The following is a 17370-nucleotide window of genomic DNA, read 5'->3' as shown; positions in this document are numbered from 1 at the left end:
CTCTCTGGTGCCTTCCTACATGCCAGTGATATCTGTCTCTTTGTGGTCCGTGTGGAACATTCCTTGATCCAGCTCTTCTTGGGCTCCCCTCCTACATGCCTTTCTCCATTCCATCAAAACATCATTGGTGCTGTTTCCTGTCGCACAAAATTGGAAAATTTCATCAATTTTCCGACCTATTCCCATCTTCCTCTCCCAGACATCCAAAATTGTTATTGTGCAAAGGGGGGTCCATATGGTCCATCAATCTCTGCATGGCTGTCCAAATTCACATCATGGCTTAGTGCCATCCTTGTGCCTTTCCCCCATCTCTTGAACATAGTTTCTATTTAAATAAACATCTAATGTCCCGTCCAAAGCCTCAAATTCAACCTGCTTCCAACCCATGTTTCCAGGCTGTGAATTCCATGCCCCTAATTACTCACTGTCAAAAAGATTTTTCTCCTGTCACATTTACTTCTTTTGCAAATCACTTTTGATTTGTGCACTCTCATTCTTGATCCTTTTGCAAATGGGAATAGTTCCCCCCGATATACCATTTCTAGGCCCCGCATGATCCTGAAAACTCTGTTATACCTTCTCTTAGCATCCTTCTCTCTGAGGAGAGCCATCTCAACCTTTCCAATCATTCCTCATCTCTGGAACCATCTTATAAAACAGGACGAACGGTCAGTCCTTAGCAAGGGGCTCACCTTTGTCCCCCTACAACCACACATCAACGAATACCAGTCACGGTTGGACATAGAGCAGTTTTTCCGCCGTCTTCGCCTCCATGCCTACTTCTTCAAGCGGGAACCTAACCCTCCTTCCACTGACCCCTTCACCCGCTTCCAACACAAGTCCTCCTCCTGGACACCACCCCCAGGCCTCCTACCCTCCCTCGACCTCTTCATCTCCAACTGCCGTCGAGACATTAACCGCCTCAACCTCTACACCCCTCTCACCCACTCCAACCTCTCCCCCGCAGAACGGGCAGCCCTCCACTCCCTCCGCTCCAACCCCAACCTCACCATCAAACCCGCAGACAAGGGTGGCGCAGTGGTAGTATGGCGCACTGACCTCTACATCGCCGAGGCCAGACGCCAACTCTCCGACACCACCTCCTACCGCCTCCTCGATCATGACCCCACAGCCGAGCACCAAACCATCATCTCCAACACCATTCACGACCTCATCACCTCAGGGGACCTCCCACCCACAGCCTCCAACCTCATTGTTCCCCAACCCCGCACGGCCCGTTTCTATCTCCTTCCCAAAATCCACAAACCTGCCTGCCCTGGTCGACCCATCGTCTCAGCCTGCTCCTGCCCCACCGAACTCATCTCCACCTATCTGGACTCCATTTTCTCCCCTTTGGTCCAGGAACTCCCCACCTACGTCCGTGACACCACCCACGCCCTCCACCTCCTCCAGGACTTCCAATTCCCTGGCCCCCAACACCTCATATTCACCATGGACGTCCAGTCCCTGTACACCTGCATTCCGCATGGAGATGGCCTCAAGGCCCTCCGCTTCTTCCTGTCCCGCAGGCCCGACCAGTCCCCCTCCACCGACACTCTCATCTGCCTAGCTGAACTCGTCCTCACACTCAACAACTTCTCTTTTGACTTCTCCCACTTCCTACAGACTAAGGGGGTGGCCATGGGCACCCGCATGGGCCCCAGCTATGCCTGCCTCTTTGTAGGTTACGTGGAACAGTCCCTCTTCCGCACCTACACAGGCCCCAAACCCCACATCTTCCTCCGGTACATTGATGACTGTATCGGCGCCGCCTCTTGCTCCCCAGAGGAGCTCGAACAGTTCATCCACTTCACCAACACCTTCCACCCCAACCTTCAGTTCACCTGGGCCATCTCCAGCACATCCCTCACCTTCCTGGACCTCTCAGTCTCCATCTCAGGCAACCAGCTTGTAACTGATGTCCATTTCAAGCCCACCGACTCCCACAGCTACCTAGAATACACCTCCTCCCACCGACCCTCCTGCAAAAATTCCATCCTCTATTCCCAATTCCTCCGCCTCCGCCGCATCTGCTCCCACGATAAGACATTCCACTCCCGCACATCCCAGATGTCCAAGTTCTTTAAGGACCGCAACTTTCCCCCCACAGTGATCGAGAACGCCCTTGACCACGTCTCCCGTATTTCCCGCAACACATCCCTCACACCCCGCCCCCGCCACAACAGCCCTAAGAGGATCCCCCTCGTTCTCACACACCACCCTACCAACCTCCGGATACAACGCATTATCCTCCGACACTTCCGCCATTTACAATCCAACCCCACCACCCAAGACATTTTTCCATCCCCACCCCTGTCTGCTTTCCGGAGAGACCACTCTCTCCGTGACTCCCTTGTTCGCTCCACACTGCCCTCCAACCCCACCACACCCGGCACCTTCCCCTGCAACCGCAGGAAATGCTACACTTGTCCCCACACCTCCTCCCTCACACCTATCGCAGGCCCCAAGATGACATTCTACATTAAGCAGAGGTTCACCTGTACATCTGCCAATGTGGTATACTGCATCCTCTGTACCCGGTGCAGCTTCCTCTACATTGGGGAAACCAAGCGGAGGCTTGGAGACCGCTTTGCAGAACACCTCCGCTCAGTTCGCAACAAACAACTGCACCTCCCAGTCGCAAACCATTTCCACTCCCCCTCCCATTCTCTAGATGACATGTCCATCATGGGCCTCCTGCACTGCCACAATGATGCCACCCGAAGGTTGCAGGAACAGCAACTCATATTCCGCCTGGGAACCCTGCAGCCATATGGTATCAATGTGGACTTCACCAGTTGCAAAATCTCCCCTTCCCCTACTGCATCCCTAAACCAGCCTAGTTCGTCCCCTCCCCCCACTGCACCACACAACCAGCCCAGCTCTTCCCCCCCACCCACTGCATCCCAAAACCAGTCCAACCTGTCTCTGCCTCCCTAACCGGTTCTTCCTCTCACCCATCCCTTCCTCCCACACCAAGCCGCACCCCCAGCTACCTACTAACCTCATCCCACCTCCTTGACCTGTCCATCTTCCCTGGACTGACCTATCCCCTCTCTACCTCCCCACCTATACTCTCTCCACCTATCTTCTTTACTCTCCATCTTCGGTCCGCCTCCCCCTCTCTCCCTATTTATTCCAGCTCCCTCTCCCCATCCCCCTCTCTGATGAAGGTTCTAGGCCCGAAACGTCAGCTTTTGTGCTCCTGAGATGCTGCTTGGCCTGCTGTGTTCATCCAGCCTCACATTTTATTATCTTGGAATTCTCCAGCATCTGCAGTTCCCATTATCTCTTATAAAACTCTTCCCCATTTTTACCTTTGTCTCTTCCTGCATTAACTGTTCCGTTTCCGCTTCTGTGGATAGGCTATCCACCAATATCCATGACAAGGCCCACTAACTCCCATAATTACTTCAACTGTACCTCATCCTGTTTCCTGCAAAGATTCCATTGAATTCCGTTCTCCCATTTTCTCCATCTCCATTGTATCTGTTCTGATGATGTCAACTTCCAAAGGGTTGCTTCTGGATTGGCCTCCTTTCCCCTCAACGGAGGATTCCTCTTTATTGTGCTCGATAGGGCCCTCAACTATGTCTGACCCGTCTCCTGCTTTTCTGCCCTCAACCCTTCGCTCCTTAGCAGAACAACCGGAGGGTTCCCCAATTCCTCACCTTCTGCACCATTTGTCTCTGCATTCAAAGAATCACCCTCCACTAATTCCATCTCCTGCAGCAGGATACCACCATCAAATGCATCTTTCCCTCCCTCCATTATCAGCATTCTGCAGGGTCTGCACCCTGCACAATACCCTAGCCCAGTCTTCCATTACTCCCAACACCTCCCCACTCCCCCATGACACCTTCCTATGCAACCATAGAAGATGGAACACTCATCCATTCACCTCTGTTCTTCTCACTGTCCAAAGTCCCAAACATACCTTCCAGGTGAAGCAGCAGTTCACTTGTACTTTTTCAGTCAACTCCATGTGTTCACTGCTCACAGTGCAGCCCGTGTACATTGACAAGGCTACACTAAACACAGGCTGGGTAACTGTTTTCTGGAACATGTCCATTCTGTCTGTAGGAATGACCCTGACCAGCCAGTTACTTGCCATTTGAGTAAGCCACCTTGCTCTTACGTTAACATTTCTGTCCTGGGCCGGCTGCAGTGTACCAATGAAGCACCTCACGTGCTCGAGGAACAACACTTCATTTTCTGTTTGAGCACTTTACGGTTTTTGAGACTAAACTCTACAACTCCAGAAAACATTAACTGCCCTCTATCTTGTTTACATTTTTCCATGTCTTGGTGTCTTATTTGATTCCACTGTTTGTGCCCTGGATTTGCTGTCAACAGAGTTGACCTATTTTCTAACATTCAAATCTACCATTAACAGTTGTTCTGTATCTATATCCCTATCTCTATCTATATCTATATCTATATCCCTATATACCTATATATTAACATTCCCTTTGTCTTTTGCTCTGGGCATCATCACCATCTGTTCCACTCACTCATCCTCCCACTTTGTCAATGGTATAAAAACTATCATTTCCAGATTTCTTCAGTGCCAAAGAAGAATCTTATCAAGTCTAAACATTAATATTTTCTCTTTGCACTGATGTTGCCAGACCTGCCAAGATTCTCCAGCACTTTGTGTTTTTACATCCTACTCTATTGATGCCAGCTTTCCAGTTAATTATGTTTTATTCAAGATTGTTCCTTGCCCTTTTGCCATAGTCAATACAAACCTTATGATATGGCAATTGCTGTCTCTCTAAACAGTCCTTTGCTGTGTTTTATTTTCCCAAATTGCTTCTGAAATGAGACTGGATTGAAAGTGCTAGCAGTTAACTCAGACAAGGTAGAAGGATTTGTGATACAGGCAGTGCTGCTCACCATTGTTAGAATGGTGGATGAAAACAGATCTCAGATCCAGGTAACAGATGAGTGACTGTGTGGATTGCATTTGTTTACAGGGCGAGCCTGGCCCACCAGGACCCGTGGGACCTCCAGGAGTTCCTGGACATGTGGTGAGTATCATTAAAAACCAGCTTAGTGTCATGTTTCGTCAGGGCATTCTGAAAAGTGCCTGCTTCACCTTGTGTGATTCCCCAGGGAACTTCCCAGGCAACTACAGAATTCCAGCAGAGTTACAGGGTACAAAACCCATAAAGCACACTTTGTGTTGCCTCGAATCTCCTCCGAGTCAATTCCACCATCGAAGGATCCCCAACTGCAGCCTCAAAACCCAGGGGCTGGGCTCATCTCCTGGAAGGGCCAGGTTTTCGGTCTACAAGGAAAGCTCAGGCCCAATGTGGAGCTCTATAAGCACAGGGCAGACCGGGGAGTTTCTGGGGCCCATGGGGCTGAAGGGACAGTGTCCCGTTAACAATTGCCTGACAACACGGTTACTGCATGTGGGATTCACTCACATTTACATTCACTGCTTGGTCTGCTCTTCTGACATTCTGAAAGTCAGATAGGCTAAGTATCCTTGAATGGGACAGCACCAGAGGTGATCACTTCAGCCATTATTCCTATTCCATCTCTTTACATCTAATTGGTCCCACATTCCATTGCCCTGCATATGATCCTCACTTCAAATATTTGTCCAGCCTCTTTGGAAAGTCATTATTGAATCTGTAACCATCAAGCTCGACTGGAAATTACAAATGCTGGAGATCACAGCAGGTCGGGCAGCATCCATGGAGAGAGAGCAAGCTAATGTTTCATGTCTAAATGACTCTTCATCAGAGCTGGTGGTGCAGAGGAGACAGCATTTATGCTATAGTTTTGTGGAGTATGGGTGTGGCAATGGGGGATGGGTTCGGGGAGGTGTTGGTAGTGGATGTAGGGTACTGGTGGAGAAAATATGTTGATAGTTCAGATAAAGTGATCAGAATGTGAGAATGGCAGAACAATAGTGTATCTAACAGCCAGACTTGAAATGACAGGAACTCGGATGAAGGGGACAGGAGGGCCTACTACCCATACCCCACAATAATATAGACCCCTTCACACTTCACCAGCTGTGATGCAGAGTCATCTAGACTCAAAATATTAGCTTACACTCTCTCCATGGATGCTGTCTGACCTACTGTGGTCTCCAGCATTTGTTACTCTGAGTACAGATTCCAGCATCCGCAGTAATTTGTTCGTACCATTAAAATCTACATTCGAGATTACAGCAGCAATAAGCAGTGGAGGAGAAACCCAGGAACCTCCTAAGTCACCCTTTTGATGTGGGGTTATGGGGGTGGATGTTTGCAGACAGAATATCTCCCTGCAGCTGACCTGCCCCCTCGTCCCTCCCACATTGAACCAGGCAGAGTCTCAGAGTACTGGGTCTTCATTAATCCTTGCTGCTAACTGTCCCTTTCCAGGCCTGGGCTCTAACCTGGGTTCTGTCTGACCCTGCAAAGTGCTAGAGCTGTTCAGAGTATTGATAGGTAGCTGCCCTGCACCTCTCTATATGAGCACAGGGGCTGGCTATTTGAAGGCGCACTGACTAGCTCTCTCCGGCCTTTGACCACATTTTTTCAATCTCAGGGTGCAGCTGGTATTCCAGGAGCTTCGGGCCCCACAGGACCCCCAGGAGTGGTGAGTCAAAACAAGTGATTGTCAGATCAGCCCAGCTCCCTTTCTCCCTCTTAGCATTCTGTCTTGTTCTCTTTACCTCTGTTACTCTGTTACTGACAGTAAAGCTTCCTGCCACACGCATTCTCTCTGCCTCTCTCTCTCTCTGTTACATCATTACTGTCAGTACCATTCTGCCTCTTTCCCCCCCACAATATCTCTTTCCGTCTTGCTCTCTCACTTTCTGTTGCAACATGATTGACATCATCTCACTCCCTCTCCATATCCTCTCCCTCACTCTCTGTTAACAACATTATTGACAGTGCCATGCCTCCCTCTCTCTTAACATTCTTTCCCTTTCATTACAAGATGACTGACAGCACAGCTCCCTCCCCATCTCTGTGAAACCATCACAGACAGTGCATGTCCCTCCTCTATCTCTCTTTCTGTCTCCATCAAGCCACCACTAGCAGTACAGTTCCCTCCCTTTCTCTTGCTTTTTCACATTCTCTCTCTCTCAGTTTAAGCGTCGCTGACAGTACAGCTCCCTACCTCTCTATCTCACCCTGTCACATTCTCTTTCTCTCTCTAATAAACCATCCCTGACAGTGTCACTCCCCTTCTCTTGCGCTGTCAGATGCTGCCCCTCTCTGTGAAACCATCACTGACAGTGCTGCTCTCTCTCTCTTGCTCTTTCACTCACATTCTCTCTCCTTCTCTCTCTCTCTCTCTCTCTCTCTCTCTGTTAAACCATTACTGACAGTACAGCTCTTTCTCTCTTTCTGTTTTTATCATGGCCTGTTCTCTGCCTTTGTCACCATGCCAACCTGCATAATTATAAATACAGTGTTAGCTTCTGTTCTCAGTTTAAGGTTTCTCCGGTATCTGACTGTTTTTCCCTGTTTGGCTATATTCAGGGAACAAAGGGCGATCGAGGACCATCTGGAGAAAGAGGTCTCCCTGGATTGGTGGGACCCCCTGGAGTGCCTGGAGCTCCTGGGCTGATGGTAGGTTCCCAGGTTTTGGCAGTTGGCGTCACTGGTGACACAGCCCTGTCGAGGTAACCAGGTAACCAGGTAACCAGGTAGCTGCTCTGAGGCTTAGAGTGTAATATCATTCAGTCAATTCTTTTGTCGTCTAGCGCGGGCTGTGTCCTCCTGGTTTCAGAAAGCTCAGCTTTTATAGCCAAGAGGTGCGTGTGGGAAACACACATCTCACTGTTAACATGATTATGTTCAAATTGTAAGTGAAAGAAGAAAGGGTTTAAATGGTTCAGTTTGAAAAGGATCCTCATTTCAGACATTGGGAGGGGTGATGGCCTCATGGTATTACTGCTGGACTTTTAATCCAGAGATCTAGATAATGTTCTGGGGACCCAGCTTCGAACCGTGCCATGGCAGATGGTGGAATTTGAATCCAATAAAAATCTGGAATGAAGAGTCTAATGATCGCTGGCCTTGAAACCCATTGTTGGGAAAAACCTGCCTGGTTTGTTAATGCCCGTTAGGGAAGGAAACTGCCTTCCTTGCTTGTGACTCCATACCAACAGCAATATGATTGACTGCTGCCCTGGGTGATGAGGCTTGGGCAGTGAATGCTGGCCTAGCCAGCGATGCCCACATCCAATCAATGAGTAAAAAAAAACACTTTGTCCTGACCCAGGACTGGTGCTATCTGCCGTTAGCAGGCCTCGAAATGAGCTCTCATTTGTATTTATCTTCAGGATATGAGTGTCACTGGTGAGGTTGGCATCTCTTGGCCTTAATGCACCACCTACAATTGTGTGGCTTACCCAGGAACTCAGAGGGCTGCTGAGAGTCACCACATTGCAATGGGTCTGGAGTCTGCTCTTCTCCTGGGAGTCCCTCAAGACAAGGAGGGTTTGCTTGCTACAGCGTACCATGTGGCTGGAGCTCCTTATCGTGGGGGAAGCTGTACATTGCAGTGAGCATACATGGGGTTCTGGCTGACCAGGAATATGTCGCGGTCTCCCTGCCTGCCAGAGGTGTATTGAGAAGGTTTGGAGGTTCTCAGACAACTGGTATGGCCTAGTGATATTCACACAATCCCTCTGGCCATTCAGCCACAGGGTCGGTCTGAATCCAGACCTTCTGGTTTAGAGGTAGGTACGCTGTCCACTGAACCTCCATAGGTGTTATCTGGAGTCACACAGAGACCAGAGCAGGTAAGGAGAGTAAAATTCCTTAGAGGGCATTTATGAGCCAAATGGAATTTTAGGATCATCCAATGGAGTTACCACCATGATTAATTAATCTAATTATTCATGAATTATATTTAAATTCCACCAGCTGCCTTGGTGGGATTTGAACCCACATTCCTGAAGAACATTAAACTGAGACATTAGATTCCTAGTCCATTACCATCGTAACCCTGTCCCATTTCTGCTGAGGACCATACTGCAGGATGGCTCAATACACCAGACAGACAACAGAATACGGCCTGGTGTGGATAGGGAGGGGTATCACAGAGAAGCTGAGAAATCCATTGTCCAGGGAAGCAGGATGCTCACCACAACCTCAGGTAAACAAACCACTGCAGACCTCTGCACAATAGCCTGCGGAATCAGTACCTGACCTGTGTGTGTTTGGGCGGGGAGCGTGAGGCCGTGGACTTAATCTCTAACAATCAGTCTGTAGTGGATTGAAATTAAGCCACCGAGTAACTTGACCAAACTCAGAGAGAGTCTCCTCGATAAAGTTCAAAGAACAACGTTCAAGATTGAACCTTCAAACTTCTAGCTGCATCTCATCACTCTCTGTGTTCTTATATTTCTTTAGGGAGAGCCTGGTCAGGATGGTGCAGCAGGAAAAGAGGTAAGATGGGACACTAATTATATCTATTCCATGTGTGTACTGACCTCAGTCAAAAGTGGATTACTTTGTGAGGTCAGGAAGATGGAATGTGTTAAAGTCATTCTCATGTATTCACAGTATGACTGAAGGAGTCTGGATAATCTGTCAAATTCCAGAAAATCAGATAGTGAAGGATAAAACTGGAGCTAATCTTCCAATACTTCTACGTGCAATTATTTATAGAGAGGTACACGTTAGATACACTCACCTCACAACTCAGCAAGCAACACTGCAGTTTGTCCCTTGGTGCAAGCTAATACCATGTACAGCTAAATACAACTCACGTTCCTCTTGTGAAGGAAGTTTTAGACTTTAGGTTTAATAATAGTACTCCAATGTGACACCCTTCCTCTGATTTGACTCATTCCTTCTGTAAACAACCAGCACATCGAAAATTTTCCCTGCACCTTATATCACTGAGAGCTGGGAATAACCTCCACAGTGTGTCATCCCCACAAGAGAAACTCTGTGCTTCCCCTTTGATCCTGAAAGGAAACAAATGCCAGGTTTTTGTGCCACTCCCTTTTATTCAGCTATTTTTTCCCTTTTCAACAAGTGGTCATTCTTCACATAAGCCTGAACTACCTGGGTGAGTGGGCTGATCAACCACAGGGGTCATCACAAATGTTCTCACTAAACCAGAGCACACACTTACATAGTTCTCTCAATGTTTAGCAATTTTGTGCCCTGTAAGAAGCTGCTTGTCAAGCCTTCACAGTGTGATCACAGATATGGAACCACAGACTGATGCAGCGCAAGGCCGATAATTTAGTTTAAAAACCGAAAGAACTGCGGATGCAGTGAATGAGGAACTAAAACAGAAGTTGCTGGTAAAGCTCAAAAGGTCTGGCAGCATCTGTAAAGGAAAAAGTCAGTAAATGTTTCGGGTCCAGTGACGCTCCCTCAGAACTGAACTCAGAAACTAGTTTATTCTGCCCTGCTGATGTTTTAAAGTTATCCAAACAGCTATTCTTATACTCTTTGCCCATTATCTTACAAAGATTTCCCTTGCTTGTAATGATGTATTTCCCTTTGGAAACTTGCTATTGAATATATTTTACACTTCCTTCCCTGGTTTTTGAAGAAGGGCCAAATATTGGCAATTCTCCCAACCTCTGGCACCTGAAGAGATGAACAGATTGTGGCCAGATCCCCGGCGATTTCCGTTAGTGAATCCTGTTCAGAGTTCATGATCTTTCTAAATTGAGGACTGTCAAATTGCAAGTAGCTACCTTTTATCTATTTTATCCCATTCAATATTGCTACTGCTTCCTTCTTTATTGTTACATTAACAACTGCAGCAGTTTCTTGTGGGACATGGTATGTAATTGCATATATAAAATTATCGCCTGAAATTTGGATTTTAAAATTGAAGCAGACAGGTTTTGGTTGGTTGTGTAAAGGTTTTTCCAGGAAAGGTCAGGAAGTAGTTTTGGACTGTAAATATATTGTTCCTAAGAAGATGTGAATTCCTTAATTGCTTGGCCATATACCTGAGATGTAAAAGGATAACATCATTATACTGCTGAGTTTATGACAGACAAAACAGAAGCAGTGCTATTAGTCTAGCTTTCATTTTCAGTTTGGAAGAAAGATAATTTTCTTGAAGTAGGCGAATCAGAGAATCAATCATACTAGCCAAAGTGTTTTTAGTCCATGGAGCTTTTAAGCCTGGAGAGTTTGTACCATGTTTCTTTATAGAACAGTCTTTAAGCTTTTAGAGTGAAGAACATTTTTGGCCATTAACATTGTGAATGTTTCATGCTAGTGGACTCAGAAAATAGTCATAAAACCACCTCAGCAATGCAAGGGAAAGAAACAGAGAGGAATCAGTTTAAGTGGAAGATTGAAGATTTGAGAGATAAGTGATAGTTCCCTGGAATTGAATATCTGTAAAAGGATAGAATGGGGAAGCAAGGTGAAACTTAAGTTTGCTGTTTAAACTCTTTCTAATCGTCTCATATTTTAACTTTTTATGATGGAAAGAAAACATATTTCTGTTTAATTGTTGAAGAGTGCCCACAGACTCATGTGAATATTTTTTGATGACTAATGACTACAGTAAACCAACTGAAAAATTAAATTTTTGATCTATGGTGCCAAGTTTCCTACTGGGTCTAACTTGCCTAGAGGTACCATTGGCTGGGATCATAACACACAGTAAAGACAGAGACAAAGTGATCATTTAGCACTCCAGCCATGTGTTTTGCCTTTAGAAGAAGATCTCCTTTTGTTTCTAATCCGCTTCACTCATCGTTCATTACCTGTTGTTGTTTGAACGGTCATCATCTAAATCATAACTGGAGTCAAGTAAGACTGTGACATAGCCCCAATGCTATTTACAATCCAGCAGACAGTCACTATTCACTTTTTGTCAAAAATCAACTGCAGTTTGGTGTGAACATTAGATACTACTGGGATGGGAAACTCTTTAACCTTTGTCACCTCTGTGCCAAAAATAAACTGACTGCCCTCAATTTACTTACAGTTGGTGAATAAGTACAGTGTCACTGCCCACTCTGCACTATATTTGCAAACCACTCTCAACCATTTCAATTGTGCTGACAAGAAACTTGGTTCTGTCTTTTGTATCCTACCAAAATGACATTCATTCATCAGCCTATACTTGCTCCACTAAATATTCCACCTCCCTTTTATATAAAAAGAGAGTCTCAGAAATATGTGGAACGCTGCCAACGCTCTCAACAAGTGTCATTGATAAGGGCACCCAATGCTGGGTTAATTGTGCCAGCTGATCCTTCTACAGATGACAACAGAGAGTGTTTGATAATCCTGCAACTGTTACACTTCTTTTCCCATTCCCTATCCTTTCCTGAATACCTTACGGTCAGAAATTGGATGTATTGAAACCCCCTTGATTGAATTCGGCCTGTGTTATTGTTACTATACCATAACGCCGGCAGATCACCAACCATTCTTGCCACATATTGTCCATTTACACATAGTTCAAATTGGACATGAAACATCAACTCTGTTTCTCTGTCCACAACTGCTGCCAAACCTGCTGAGTGTTTCCAGCATTTTGTTTTTAAATCAGTTTAAACCCTCCCAAAAGGTATTTTAAAAAAGTCCACTTTGAAATCTTGATCTCAATCAAATTTCACAGCTGCCTCAAATTGTTTTCACACAGGTATTGGGACAATGCACAACCTCTCCCATTCTCGCTCCTTCAGCGTCCACGCATTAACTACAGTTCCTGTTATCAGTTTGCTACTTAGTATTCACTGCCTTGTCAGTGAGAGAGCAGGCCCCTATTCCAGGTTTGAGGGGTAAAGTTTTCCTCCTGTTGAGTGCTGGAATAGAGCTGGCAGTTACTACAGCTGGTGATAGTGGAGCAAGCAAATACTTCCACCATTTCTCAGAGTCTAGTTAATCCTGAGTTTGATACTTCTAGCGCTTTCCAGTGCTGGAGCGGTGTAAGTCACCAGGCCCGATAGCGTGGTCATGCTTCAAACATTAATGTCTTCATCTTGTCTCCTCAGGGCTCGCCTGGTATACCAGGAGTAGCTGGCCCGCCTGGACCAAAGGTATGAAATGATCCTGAGAGTGGATTGTCTGATGCTGTTGATTCTTGCGAAGATATTTTTTGTAAATGAAATATTTTGGGATTCCCTGTACCTTTATATGGGGATTAAAACCTTGGTCTTTTTATTATCCCAGTTGGTATCTCAATGACAGTTGCCCCGTAAAAAATTTATTTTGTGTTTGAAGATAAAATGTGTATTCCAAAAGGAAGATTTTTAAAATGACATTTTTCTGGGATGTGGCCACCCTGACAAGGCCAATTTTTAACTCGACAAGAGGCTATTGGAAGTCTTTATTCCTCAAGTGAGTGTACCAGACTGAAAAACAGATTCACTTTGTTTAATAAGCTCCAGAACAAACTTCAGGAGGCTGTGAGGGCCTGAGGTTGTTGTAAAGTGCCCAGCTGCTCCATTGCACTTAGAAAGTGGCCAAGAAATTGGAAGGAGGGGTGAAATGGGCAGGATGCCTCGCCAAAGCACCTGAATGTCAAATTTGCTGCATTTTTTATTGCTGGGATGGGTCCTAGCTCCATGCAGTTCACCCCACGAGCTCAGTCCAGATCTTAAGCATAGGAACTTGTCAACTGACTGATTGCAGTCACACATTGAATCAGCTTTGCTGTTTACTGCAAGGTTCACTCACATCGATGGTAGCCCAGGATGTGAGTCTGTTGGGAAGCAAGTGTCAAAGACCACTGTTCTTGATCTTGGTTTAAATTTTTCAAGTGGTTTAATTTAACTGAGTGGTCTGCTGCACCGTTTCAGAGGGCAGTTAAAAATGAACTGCATTTCTGGAAACATGTACAGCAGACTGGATAAGGATGACAGATATTTTCTCTCAAGGACACTGCTGGCCAGATGGGCTTTATTACGCTCAGTGGTAATTACATGGTCTGCGTTATTACTGAGACAAGCTTTCTATTCCAGCTTCAATTCATTATTTATTAATTAAACTAGGAACTCAGGAGCAGGCCATTCAGCCCCTCAAGATTGGTCTGGCATTCTACATCACGGTTGTTCATCTGCCTCACCGCTGTATTCCCACAATATCCCCATATCCCTTACTGACATTAGTATCAATCTGTTTTGAACTTACTCACTGATTTCCTACTGATTTACCGACATTCCCACAAAGACATTTCTCCTTACCACTGTTCCAAACAGCTTGCTCCTTTTTCTGAGTTTGTTTTCAATTCCATATTCTCATCTATCCCCAACAGCCCTTGATACTCCTGTCTAACAAAGACCTATCCACCACTGAATTCAAGTATTTAACATTACTGTCTCCACTACCTTCTGAGGCAGAGTTTCAAAGTTGCAAAGCCCTCTGAGAGAAACAAAATTCTCCACACCTCTGCCCTGAAAGGGCAACCCCAAATTTTAAAACACTCCACCCTAATTCTCAACTGGCCTACAGAGGAAACGGCCTTTCCACATCCACCTTGTCAAGACCATTCAAGATCTTAAGCAGGGCGGCACGGTGGCTCAGTGGTTAGCACTGTTGCTTCACAGCACCAGGGACCCAGGTTCGATTCCACGCTCGGGCAACTGTCTGTGCGGGGTTTACATATTGTCCCTGTGTCTGCGTGTGTTTCCTCCGCATACTCCAGTTTCCTTCCACAGTCCAAAGATGTGCAGGTTAGGTGGATTGGCCATGCTAAATTGTCCAGGATTAAGTAACTTTGGTGGCTGAGCTGTGGTAAATGCAGGGATATGGGGAAAGGCCGGGGTGGGATGCTCTTTGAAGGGCAGTGTGGACTTGTTGGGCCAATTGGCCTGTTTCCACACTGTGAGGATTCTATGATCATATAAACTTCAAAGTAGTCACTACTCAGTCATCTTAACTCCAGTCAAAACAAGGCCAGTCTGTCCACTATATCCCCATAAGATAATCCACCTACTCCCCAGGTATCACTCTACTGAAATTTCTCTAAACTGTCTCCAGTGAATGTATGTCTTTGTTGTTTTGTGCTAGATCACCACCAGCCAGGGGAGCCGTTCTTTCAGTATCTACCATCTCTGGCCCTTTATGACTTTTGTAGAGCTCAGGCCCAATTTCCTCGATCTCTCTTTCTCAGACAGTCCTGCCATCCCAGAGATTAGTTTGTTGAATCTCCTTCACACTCCCTGAGATGGTGCTCAGCACTGTGAAGAAAGTTTGCATGTGCATAGCATCTCATTGCAAAAGCATCCCAGTGATTCCTGAACAATTCATAAGTTTAATGCCGAACCATCCTGTGTTCAGCTTGAGGTGAATTTTCAATCAATCTGATGTTGATGTTATTCATTGAGGGCAGTATATTGGCCTGAAAGCTGGAAAACATGCTGCCCCTCTTCAAGCGAGTGTGAAGGATGTTTAGCATTGATCTAAATGGACACCTCTCCACCATCTCGTTGAAAGGGTTGGATAAATATGACAATATCGCATTGTGTTCTGATGCCAGCCTAGATCACGGACACAGGCTGAGCCCACAATCTCCCCACCCCATGCATGTGTATCCCACAGTGTCGCTGGATGAATGATCTTTACTGTGTCAAGAAAGTCATGCCTAAGTGACACTCCCCAGGTCACTCTAGCAGGATACAATTCCCCAGTTTTTTAGGGCTAGTTTCTCAGTTCCTGTTAGCTGTGACTCGGTGGGTAGTTAATGTTGTTTTGGAATGAGAGCATTGCATGTTTGTAATCTCACTCAAGGACCAGAAATGAAGCCCATTCTCCAGACTGACACTGCACACACAGTGTGCCAGACGAGCTGGCTTTCAAATGAGGTGGGAAGTCCTATCCAACTTTTATCCCTAATTAATCTCACTAGGGACATATTATCTGGACATCAGGGCCATGACGAGCTAGCTTGGTCAGGGCCTTCTCTTCCACTGTTCCTGAAGATTCATTCATTCATTCATTCCTTCATTCATTCCTTTATTCATTCATTCCTTCATTCCTTCATTCATTCATTCCTTCATTCATTCATTCATTCATTCATTCATTCATTCATTCCTTCCTTCCTCCCTCTCGTGCTGCTGATAGCTCTTTGCTCCGCCTCTTGTCTCGTTCCTGACACAGTGACTGAATACAGAGCAGGGCCATGAAGAACACTGATGTTCAAAGCTCACTCTAGGAGAGTGCAAGGACAGCGTTCGTTGCTTACCCTGAGTTGCCCTGAGAAAAAGGTGGCCATAATTTTTACAATGATGCTTTCCGAGTGACTAACAAGGCAGTTAAACCTCAATAGGAGCAGGAGTAGGCCATTCAGCCCTTCAAGCCTGCGCCACCATTTAACACCCAACTCAGTAACCTGTTCCCACTCTCCCCCATACCAGTCGGCCGCTGCATCCCGAAGAACCATAACTTACTCCTTTTTGAAAATATCCAATGTTATGTTCTCATCGGCTTTTTGAGGGTGAAGACGTTTCTCCTCATCTCAGTGCTAAATGACTTGCTGTTTATCCTGAGCTTGTAACCACTGGTTTTAGACTTCCTGTTCATCGGGAGCATCCTTCCCACATTTATCTTGTCTGTACATGTTAGAATTTTATAGTTTTCGGATGTGGGGCTAAAGTTATAAAAGACTCTTGTATTCCCCTGGATTATGTGAATTGATCTGTTCATGACTGGATGGTCTGGATTATTTCAGAACTTTGACTGAGCAAACAGTTTGGCATATTAGTGACCCAATTCAGGTTTGATGACCGTCTAACAGCTTCACAGTCACATTTGTTGATGTGAGTTATCTGTTTGCTCCAGACCTTACGAAATGGAATTCCATTGGGATTCCAGCTCACGTTCTTAAGATGAATACACACACTTGAAAAATCAGCCTGCCACAGCACATTCCATTTCTTCCCGGGAATGTGGGATTGGAATTCTGTCCCCAATGGGGAGTTGATTTCTAACACTTTCTCTGTACTTTTAAACCCCAAGGGTGAGCCAGGGAACCCTGGTGAAAAGGGCGCCCAGGGAGATAGAGGCCCTCCTGGGATCTATGGAGGGTATTCAGGCAAAAGCAGTGGTATGGCCATGCCAGGACCTCCAGGTTCTCCTGGAGAAAGAGGATCCCCCGGACCCCCCGGACCCACAGGCCCTCCAGGAATACCAGGAGCACCAGGAACGCCAGGAACAATGGTAGGGTGTTCAGATCCAGCCTGCACCTCCATGGCAGTACATTTTGTGTGAGAAGGACAATGATTGTGTCAGAGGATACCAGCATTTCTCTTCAGAAAGACTCATTCATGGCCCGTGCTCCCTCCACTGTGGATCAGCTTTTCCCCCTCATCTTTCCCGTTAGTTTCATTGGAATCTCTCAAGGCTGGTGGTTTGCATTGGGATGGTGCCACAGGAAGGCACTTCTGGTGCCTGTGCTGGACGGGATCAA

General features: G+C 46.2%; 1 protein-coding gene across 3 annotated transcripts in view; it reads left to right on the top strand.

Moving 5' to 3' along the window:
• The window catches only part of col16a1 (collagen, type XVI, alpha 1), a 321764-nt gene that overhangs the window by 292955 nt on the left and 11439 nt on the right, over positions 1-17370 (top strand). For all 3 annotated transcript variants that reach the window (XM_059654248.1, XM_048557999.2, XM_048557998.2), the window contains 6 exons: positions 4980-5033; positions 6553-6603; positions 7497-7586; positions 9378-9413; positions 12956-13000; positions 16920-17120. In XM_059654248.1, the coding sequence (XP_059510231.1) occupies positions 4980-5033; positions 6553-6603; positions 7497-7586; positions 9378-9413; positions 12956-13000; positions 16920-17120 (477 nt within the window). The remainder of the gene's footprint in view (positions 1-4979; positions 5034-6552; positions 6604-7496; positions 7587-9377; positions 9414-12955; positions 13001-16919; positions 17121-17370) is intronic.

Source organism: Stegostoma tigrinum, chromosome 24 (genome assembly GCF_030684315.1).
Source record: "Stegostoma tigrinum isolate sSteTig4 chromosome 24, sSteTig4.hap1, whole genome shotgun sequence".
NCBI lineage: Eukaryota > Metazoa > Chordata > Chondrichthyes > Orectolobiformes > Stegostomatidae > Stegostoma > Stegostoma tigrinum.
This window is presented reverse-complemented; position numbering and strand designations above follow the sequence as displayed.